Source organism: Enoplosus armatus, chromosome 1 (genome assembly GCF_043641665.1).
Source record: "Enoplosus armatus isolate fEnoArm2 chromosome 1, fEnoArm2.hap1, whole genome shotgun sequence".
NCBI lineage: Eukaryota > Metazoa > Chordata > Actinopteri > Centrarchiformes > Enoplosidae > Enoplosus > Enoplosus armatus.
In genome coordinates this window covers 25761871-25772507 of record NC_092180.1, presented here as the reverse complement: position 1 = coordinate 25772507, position 10637 = coordinate 25761871, and the positions used below count along the sequence as shown (strand labels likewise).

Below are 10637 nucleotides of genomic sequence, written 5' to 3'. Positions count from 1 at the left end.
CCAGTCCAGAATCCGTCTGTTTATTCTGAGTGTCTGACACTCAGAGGGAGGAGCTGATTGATTTCCTGTGGCGCTCTGTTGTGCATTTGGGTGGAATGAGTCTCCCACTGAAAGACTAACACAGCTAATTATTTTGCGATTTACATTTGTAATTGTAAATTAAATTGTGGTTTTTGCATTTCACATCAAATCTTGTTTCTGTGGATCAGTGTCAGAAAATTCAAATGACATCATCTCACTCTTGAAAAACATGAAAACGTTAGAGAAGAGGCATACAAACACTCCTTTGAGCACATATGATGCCCTAGTAGGCTACACAGACCCATTACAACTGACTGTGAAAATGTCACCTGGACATGGGTTTCCTCTCTTTATTTTAAATGTTTGGTGCGCTTTTATTTTGAAGACATTGGCCGGAAATCGTGCGGGTCGCCGAAGCGAGCTTGATCCTTGTGTCTTGGCTCGCTGCAAAGGACGCGATGCTTCTCCACAGTGAGGGGCTTTTGGCGTGCGCCGTGTGTCCGATCTGAAAGCAGATGTGGACCCTTCTCCGGAGGACACAGATGTCGAGCAGAGCGTGGGAATCGTGTCCGAGATAATAGCAGAGGTCCCCCGCCGGACCATGGGACTGACGGAGCTGCTCCTCGGACTGCTGTGGCTGCGCTCTGCTGTGCTCTGTGCAGGTGAGAAACAACAATGCATTTTACACCGCCGTAACGCTGAGAAGCCCCTTCACATGTTTCACGTGTCTGTGCTCTAAGTCCTGCCGGAGAAATGTGGCAGGGGACTCAAGTTATCAAGAAAATCCAGTGAATTTATTTTTGTATCTGGTGGAGGTCGTTTGCTTGTTTATTGGAGCTCTTGTAGTTTACAAAGCTCCGAATATCACGGAGTATCTCAGCAGAGCACTGCTGGAAAACCTGCTGTTCACACCCGAACAGGAGTGGATGTTGGTCTGCTGTCTGCTCTTCCCTGTGTCAGCCTGATAAAGTGATGTGAAAGACGAAGACCAAGTGTTTCCATTGTTGTGATCGGATGGAGTGAGAAGATGAGGCCATCATTCTGCAGATACCTGCCAGGGGGTTATTGATCTGTGGTGGGTAAATGATCAGGGTTAGTGTGGAAACATGGATGCTCTTTCACAAATGTGATGCTGCTATCAGCATTACATCACTGCTTCTCTGCAGCCAGTCAATCCCCCCCCACCCCCACCCCCACCCCCCTCTCCCTCTCTCTCTATTATCATATCCTGCACTTTATTGGCATGGAAATAAAGGAGAAGGCTGGCAAACCAACACACAGGTCCAACGGTTTCAGTTTTTAGACGTGTGTGTGTGTGTGTGTGTGTGTGTGTGTGTCTGTGTCTGTGTCTGTGTCTGTGTGTGTGTGTCTGCGCGCGCGAGGAGAGGGAAGCATACTTTGAGCCTTGAGAGCAAGTTTTCACACACACCATTAAACACACACTATCCCAAACACTTGTCAGTACATGTTGACCTCCAGTCAGTGTGTAAAACACACACACACACACACACACACACACATGTTTTTACTGTTCAGGAGTCCAAAAAGTAGGTACTGTCTGTTTCACAAGGACTCACAACTCACACATCTAACGACCCTCCGACTCTTGTTAAATGAAATGTTTTCGACAGTGTGGCGAGTCCTTGTGGAACAGATAGTGCTTGTTGGCCTGGCACCTTTTCACGCACAAAGTACCACAGAGATCTTGTATTTCGAGCTGAGGAAGCTCAGGAAGCTGAGGTGTTTATTTTTAGTGAGGCCTGTAAATGTTTGTTTAGGAAAATAAAAATCAGAAAACAACAGGAATGAAAACATTGAAGGGCTTAATACTGCAACACAGCGGAATGAAATCTAAAACTAAAACTTTACTCAATGTACTCAAGTATAATTTGAGGTTCTTGTACTTTACCTGAGTTTACCTAGTGTATGTTACTGTGTATTCCTTCCTTTGAAACATTTTGACTGGTCAGCAGCACCATCATGTTATTTTGGCAACCTTTGACTACAGTATGGTCATTAAATGTATTGATGATCATAGAAAATGTAATTCAGAACATCTGCTGTAGTGAAAAACAGTCCAAACTGTGATCAAAAACTCGTTGCACCAAACAGCAACATTGTGCGGTCCAGTTTCGTGTGTGTGTGTGTGTGTGCGTGCGCGATAAGGTAGCCATGTCTCGGTAGTCAATATCCATCACTGAGCTATAAAGGACCCCCCCCTCCCCTTGTTTCACTCTGCTGACTTTACTGATTCATCAAGAAAGCCTGAAACAAACACACACACTCAGCAGAACCGAGCAGAGTCTCTGCTGTGTGACGGTGTTGGATAATCATTGTTAAGCAGTTCGGCTAATGTTCCGTCTCTGTGGCTCTGCTTTAATTAAGAGGCTTGTTAGACAGCTCCTTCTTGCGCGTGTGCCATTCCTGCTGTGGCGTTGAGCAGTAATGAGATGATTAAACATCGGTGGCTTCATGTTCTTTATGTATAAAATCATTCCCACTGATGTGACATTAACGTTCCAACTGAAGACATTAGGGCCTCACTCTCCTCGCTGTTTTCAGTCGTGAAACAAAGAAATGGAACCTGGATCCTGACGCCTCGTCTCGTCACACAACAGCAGGAGTCATTGGCTGCTCTCTACACAGAGGACTGTGTCTCCTCCTGGCCACCTCGCACTGTGTGTTGTTCCCTGGAGCAGTGGTGCGATGGCAGCAGGCGATGCTGTTGCCTTGGCTGCCAGTTTGACTGCCGCTGCTTCTGTTTCAGCCCCCATGTGATCAACACAGAGCTCCCATTAAAGGCACTGAGGTCATTTGTCTTGGCAAGGCATTGTTTTGACAGCTTTGGCAAAAGATCTGGATAAAGTGTTCCACACTTTTGTAGAGTGTAGCAGCAATGTGGCGACATCCCTTAACGTGTTGATGCTAGAACATCTGTCAAGTGTCAGTGTTCCTAGTGCCGATCTGCGGAGGTCATTACATGTTTGGTTGGCGACACGTGTCTACAGAAGGACCGTGGAGACCGACCTCATTAATGCGTTTGTTCCCATCTCCCTCTGTCTCCTTGTTACCCAGCAGGCTGCAGTGAGCGAGTGGAGGTCCACACAGAGCGCAGGGGTGTGATCTACAGTCCCTCCTGGCCTTTAAACTACCCCCCTGGGGTCAACTGCAGCTGGCACATCCAGGGAGGCCAGGGAGAGGTCATTACCATCAGGTAGAATCCCTCTCACATTGCAGCACACACAAGACATTTGTTGTGGAGCAAGAACCTGAAATGATCAATGTTCCGCTCTAGTTTCCGTAACTTTGACGTGGCGGAGTCGGGAAGCTGTGTGAGAGACTGGCTCCTGCTGACTCCTACGTGGAACGGGGAATTCAGGCTGTGCGGCTCCATGCTGCCCCCTCCCTTCATCTCCACCAGGGGGCGCGTTTGGCTCTATTTCCACTCTCAGGCCAACAGCTCCGGGCAGGCCCAGGGCTTCCGCCTCTCCTACATCAGAGGTAAGATATGAAGGTTCTCTGTTGTCCCATCCTTAACCTGAGTGAATCAAAATTTTAAATAAGATTTTCATTTAAGATTACCAGAGCAGCTGTAAGTGTGATGGTGCATATTCATATCTACATGCAGTAATGTATTACACTAACTCAATTATATGTCATTGTTGCATAGACATACGTTTCCTTGTCACCACACATTGTTGGGACTTGGCTCTACTAAGGCTACTTGCTCAGCTTATCAGAATGCGATAATACGCGTGTCCGTTTTGGGACACTAGGAGCTGATGAAGGCCCATGCTGTGGCCTCGTGCTTGCAACAGAGTAACGCCATGTCGAGTGTCAATGTCACACCCATTATACTGAGTATTATGGAGACCACTGTTGGTTGTGTGTGAACTTGGAGTCAAAATGCATGCTGCTGTTGCACTCAGCTAAATTCTAACATGTCAGTCTGTGTTATGTTAGAGTCTACTGAGTGTTAGCTGGTGTTGCAGTCTGTCCATTCCTCTTCTCTGTAGGTCACCTGGGTCAGAGCAGCTGTCAGTCAGATGAATTCCTGTGTGGGAACGGGAAGTGTCTTCCTCGCTCCTGGAAGTGCAACGGTCAGGATGAGTGTGGGGATGCCACCGACGAACGCAGCTGCTCCCCCCCTCCCACCGAGGCCCAGCCTGGCCTCTGCCCTTTCGGATCCCTCCCGTGCACCGAGGCCCAGTCCACCCGCTGTCTGCCTGCCGCCCTGCGCTGCAACGGAGCCCGCGACTGTCCCGACGGCACAGACGAGCTGGGTTGCCCCGACACCACCTGTGGTAAGCGCCTGGGGAACTTCTACGGCTCCTTTGCCTCCCCAGATTTTTTCCGGGCTAACAGGAGTGCCGTGGCGGAGCTGAGGTGCTCCTGGCTGCTGGACACCCAGGACCCCAAGCCAATCGTGCTGCAGCTGGACCTGCAGCTCGGGCCCGGAGATTCGCTGCACGTCTACGATGGCCTTCTGCAGCGGGCAGAGCACCTCTTGCAGGTGCTGTCGTATCATAACAACAGGCGCCCGGCGCTGCTGGAGTCGAGTCGGGGACAGATGAGTGTTTTGTACATGGCCCAGCCGCACAGCCCAGGACATGGCTTCAATGCCACATACCAGGTACACACACAGGGATTATTGCATCTTATTCCACTGTCTCTAGATTTAAACTCTTCATTCATCTCCATCTGTCTCTCACAACTTACAGTTTCAACTTCCCTCTTTAAGCTTCTCCTTCCTCCCCACCTCTCTGTCAACACTGAATGTTTCAAACGTCCTTTCGCCATATCTGTCTGTCCACACTTTTCTGGTTAGTATGCTTGAAAACAGAATGGATCCATCAGAGAGCCAGTTGTCCTCTCGTCATCTATACAATGACGTGTGTCTCCTCTGTCCTCCCAGGTCAAAGGTTACTGTTTTCCCGGTGAGCGTCCCTGTGGCAGTGACCAGGGCTGCTACTCTGAACGCCAACGCTGCGACGGCTACTGGCACTGTCCGTCCGGCCGCGACGAGGAGGCCTGCCCGACGTGCCCAGACGGGGAGTTCCCCTGCGAGGGCGGCACAGGTGTGTGTTACCCGGCCTCTGAGCGCTGCAACAACCAGAAGAGGTGCCCGGATGGGTCGGACGAGAAGAACTGCTACGACTGTCAACCCGGAAACTTCCACTGCGGGACCAACCTGTGCATCTTTGAGACGTGGCGGTGTGACGGCCAGGAGGACTGCTTGGACGGGAGCGATGAGAGGGACTGCCTGGCGGCGGTGCCTCGGAAAGTCATCACGGCCGCCCTGATCGGCAGTCTGGTCTGCAGTCTCCTTCTAGTCATCGCCCTCGGCTGCGCCCTCAAACTGCACTCCCTCAGGAGCAGAGAGTACCGGTATGGACACACTCAAACACCTCTATCTATTTCTTTATCCAGCATTTATTACTGGTCCCCCTTCTTACACTACTTGTTATGTACTTGTTTTTCTCCATCCGTTTGATTTATTTAATGCTTTGAGTCTGAATAAATCTGTCACCATAGCAACAAGTTTTATCTCCAAGGTCAGTCCTCCTCCTAAAAGCACACAGTTATAGTTATTACATCTTATTGCTGGTGATGATGCAGATGCCAGAAACCCTGCTGAGTGTACTACTAAGATGTTTTCCTATTCACTTTAAACTTGGTCACCCTCAGTATACATCACTTTAATTCTTTCTCTCTTCTTCTGTCCTGCTGTCTTTCTGCTCTCCTTCTTCTTCTCTTCGTCTCTCCCTGCAGAGCTTTTGAGACTCAGATGACTCGCATGGAGGCCGAGTTTGTACAGAGAGAGGCTCCCCCGTCGTATGGCCAGTTAATCGCCCAGGGTCTCATTCCTCCAGTGGAGGATTTCCCACTTTACAACCCCACCCAGGTAATGCATTCACACTCAGTAATATGCCCTGTGCCCCGTTTTCCTGAAAGTCAGGATATGAGCATACAACTCATTTGGCATTTTGGGAAATACACTTATTACCTTATTCTTGAAGGTAACACAATCTGCCTACCAGCACACGTGCAAAAACAACAAGACGTTATGTGCACGGCTATTTCTTGGCCCAGTCAGTCTGCGTGCTCCAATTTCATATTGACAGCTGTGAGAGTGGTATCGATCTTCTCATCCAACTCTCAGCAAGACAGCAAACAAGAGTATCTCCCAAAATCTCAAACTATTCCTTTATGACTCAGTCAGTCATATTAACACTCTTCCATATGCGCAGTAATGCTGCTACTACAAATAGTGTGTGAGATGTGATTTATGTTTGAGTGGCAAAATGGATCCTTGTAATAATCCACTTGACATAACAGGAAAATAAGCTGGTTATCCAGAGGAAATGGTCTATTGGGTTTAAAGCGGTGAGCCTAAAAGAAAAATGTATCACCAGCTTTATGGAGGTCAGGACTTCCTTCCTTCCTTTGGATGGCGGCTCTACGCTACATGATCTCACTATATCGTAACTTCAAAACTGCAGGTTTGTTTGGAAATGGGAGTAAAAGTGCAAAAAATGGACTACCGCCTAATACACCACAGCTAACCAGCCCAAACATAGGGCCGTAAGAGGCCACTTATTCAATATTAAAAAATGAGCTTGACAGTTAGACAGAAAGTATAGTTTCTCTGTGTCTCCCCCTCGTCCAGGCCTCTGTGTTACAGAACCTGCGGTTGGCGATGCGCAGGCAGATCAGACGTCACTCCACGCGGCGCTCCACCTCCTCCTCCTCTTCTCGCCGGCGCCTCGGCCACCTGTGGAGTCGCCTGTTCCACAGTGGAGGGCGAACAAGAGGCCACGCCCCCCTGCTCGACTCCCCCGGACCCACACAGATCACACTGGGGCTCCACAGTTACCGAACTGTGAGTGTGCAGGGCCCCCAGACAAGGGCCAGGTCTGGAGCCGGGCTCGGGGATGAGGTTGATGCGGTGGGTATGCCGGGCTCCTGCTGCTCCGTGGACCTGCAGCCCTGCACGCCGGAGAGCCCTGCGTCACCTCTCTCCTCACAGTCAGTGGACAGTCCAGAGGAAGAGGAACTGTCACCTGTCAGCAGGGAAAGCAGCAGGGCTCCACAGTGTGAGCCCCCCACCCCCGTTCAGAGTGACTCTTCAGCCCACAGCGTACCCCCTTCCACTCCCCAGGAAACCTCTGTACCCCTGTGCCACCCCCGGGCATCTAGGAAACTGGTTCTGGAGCTTGCTGTTAACCTAAAGGGTGTTTCCTTGAGACGTTACTCCCCCTTGGGGCCCTTATCCCCTATCTCACCCCCTGTGTTTCCCAGCAGCTCCCAGACATCCACAACCTACCCTCACTCCCAGGGGCCGGAGGTGACTTCACCTTCTGAGCCCTCGCCTTCTTCCGTGAAAGAAGAGGAGAGCGACAGCCACTTTACCGTGGAAGTGCCAAGCAGGGAAATAAGAAGCAGGGATGAGAGGAGGAGGAGGAGGAGGGAGGCCAAGAGCAGACTCTGCAGGTTCAGCAGGACCTTTAATGACGAGGGAGGAGATTCAGGGAGGGAGACGACGCCATGCTGAAGAGTTTAGGAAGATACTCTCCTTCCCCTCTTGTTGAGACCTGGTGTCAGCAATATCCGCTCTGCTAAAGTGTCCTTGAAATGTGTCGCCACCAGATGCAGAGGTGAGACCCGTACCTTAGTCCACCACACGGAGGAGGTGCAGTGAAGAATATTCAGTGAAGAAGATCCTAAGATTAATAAAACCAGCATCGGTAGTGCTTATGGTCTGTGTACGGTAAATCTCTTTGTCAAACGGGAGCTTAATGTCGACTCCCACCCCTGTTCAACCTGTGTGGACATAAAGTCATCATGACATCAGCTTATTCCAGAAAATCAAACTCAATTCTGGCCACCAGTGCCAATTCAACATTGGCAATGTTCTCTCAACGCCAAAGCAGCCTTTGTGTCGTTACCCAGAGCCATTATGCACCGCTATATACTGTGAACCATAAAGGCCTATTAAGTGATCACATATGAATTTATCTGATTAAAGATCCTCCACTCTGTCTTACTCCCCCTTTAAGAGGTGGTGTTATTATTATTGTTATAGTCTGATAGTATGAGTTCACATTTGGTCCACTTGTATGTGTTCGCGGCAGCAGGACGGTGTATGTGGGATTGATTGGCAATTAAACTACAGTGTCCGTGTTCATGGTTATGAGGTAACATGTCACCCAGTGCAACAATGTGGCTCACTGATATGTTTTTAATGGTTTTTGGACAACAATGGAGCACAATGCATTGTTGGTTTTGGTCTTTTCATAGGATTTGTTGACAATACGAAAAATATCAAATATCACCAGGCCTACCTTTTACAATACAACTAATATATCTTTGAACCACAGAAGTTTGACATTTTCGGAAATACACTTGTGCGCTTTCTGGCAGAGAGTTGGATGAGAAGATTGACACCACTCTCATGTTTGACCATTCAGTACGAAATTGGAGCAAGCAGCCGGTTAGCTTAGCTTAGTTTGGCTTAGCACAAAGACTGGAAACAGGATGAAACAGCTAGCCTGGCTCTGTCTGAAGGTGCTGCTTGGTCGGATTTTGTTACCTTCAGACAGAGCCAGGCTAGCTGTTTCCCCCCATTTCCAGTCTCTGTGCTAAGCTATGCTAACTGGCTGCTGGTTGTAGCCTTATATGTGACGAAATAAGTGCATTCCCCAAAAATGTCACTCTATTCCTTTAACACTTGTGCAGAATCATGCAGCGGTTCAATCAAACCGTTGTCAGTGTTTCTTCATCATGAACTGAACGTTTCCAGTGCTACTCTTCGTCATTGATACTTCAGTGTCCCCTTTTAAGAAACATCAAGAGCGTTCTCGTTATGTTTTGGGAAGTTGCATCAAATATATTTCAATTCAGCATTTATAACTTGATATATCGTCCATTTTGAAAAGCCAAACTTGGATGGAAACTAAGGTAGTGAGTCCAAGTATATTGCCTGTAACTCTGCTCAGACCCTCGTCCTCCTCAAATCAAACCCAAACTGTCCTCTCAAGGAAGCCTTTCCACACTTGAATGAACTTGACTTGTGTATGTGTTGGTGTCTGCTCTGATTTCCATTCAGCGCAGTGAAGGTTTTATGTGAATGTCCAGGAAGTGTCGGGAAGAGAGGCTTCACTTCAGAATATCGATTGTTCGTCGAGTCCTCTTCATCCCAGCGGCGCCTCTGCAGTGCTGCTGACTGCACGCTTGTCGCGGCAGACGTCCGGACCGCTGGTTTATTCCACTGGAAATTCGTATCTATGCTGTGGAATTTTCTATGACAGGATGTAAAAACAAAGACCTCTATTTTTCAGTCTTCAGTGGAGACCTGTGCTAGTTCTACTTTATATTTCTCTCTCTGCCTTGACAAACATTGAACTTGATTGAACCTGGTCGCCTGTGTCCCAGATGTTTTTTTGTAAAGATTGTCTCTCTGAGGTATAGACACTGGTGACTCTTTACCAATCACTGTTTGGACTCCTAAAGAATGTATTGCTTTCATTTTTTTTTCTCTTTTACTGCAGGCTAATGATACAGAACAGAAAGGTCACCCTGTGTAGGTAGGGAGAGTATGAGCAATGAGCAGGAGCCAAATGCTGGTTGGTTTTTCAGCTGCAGTGTCAAGTTTCTGTACTAAATACATGGTCTTTCCTGCTGTTTTCCATGCTACATGTGCTTCCTTTTTATAGAAGTTTTGTCATAAACGGCTGCTACATGTTATGTGCCATTAGAGATGTTTCCATCCCCCCTCACATGTAATTCCTGCCTAAGGAGCTGTCCTGATTCCCCTTCCTTTCTTTGAGATCTGGAGACAAATCAGTTTACCATTCCAAGTTTTACATATTTTGTGCTTTTTTTTTTCCACCTTGCACCTTCATTTAAGTTCAAAGCCTGTTGTCCTCATTTGACTTCAAGTGAAATGGTGTAGCTGCAGAATGTACGTCCTTACTTGCTTCGTAATGTACAGAGGTGTGTTGCCTTAATGGTTTTTCTTTGCTGTTGTAAATATCATGGACAGTTTCACGGATCACAGTTGTGGTTTACACGTTTTGAAGAGATTAGATTTGTCTATGTGTCTGGACACGGCTTTATGATGTGATCGGTACTACCAACTGCTCTTGTGTTATAGTGCACTACAGGAATCTCTGGGATTATTATGGCAGGGGAGTTAGAGAAAATGTGTGTTTCAGTGATCTTATTCCAGTGTATTTATCCGTTTATTTAAATGAGAATCTGGAAAAGTCTCTGCAACTTTCATTGCTTTTCATGTTTTTCAGACTGCAGCCCTCAAATTATAGAGAATGACGTGGTAACATTACAATTTGAATTCTTTGTGTGTAAAGTGAGATTGTGTCACAGTGGCCGCTGATATGGTTATGCTGTTGTTTTATTATCTATCAGTCAGGATCAAGGTTTTCGGTTCCATACCCTGGATTTTACTGGTTTCTTAAAGTTGTGATTAACTGCTGGGCAGGAGCCACGTCATGATCTTCTAGGCTCAGTTTTTTATTTCCATTTATTCATTCTGATGTACATTATCAAACCCTTTCCAGTATGCTACAATCACTGAGTAATAACTGCACTTTGCA

The 10637-nt window shown here is 47.7% G+C and overlaps 1 protein-coding gene across 1 annotated transcript; it reads left to right on the top strand.

Moving 5' to 3' along the window:
* Positions 1–622: 622 nt before the first annotated feature.
* lrp3 (low density lipoprotein receptor-related protein 3) lies at positions 623–7576 on the top strand. Its single transcript, XM_070910623.1, has 7 exons — positions 623–683; positions 3097–3235; positions 3317–3522; positions 4038–4654; positions 4937–5409; positions 5794–5926; positions 6692–7576. Exons 1-7 carry the CDS (start codon positions 623–625, stop codon positions 7574–7576), a joined length of 2514 nt encoding a protein of 837 aa, XP_070766724.1.
* Positions 7577–10637: the final 3061 nt, after the last annotated feature.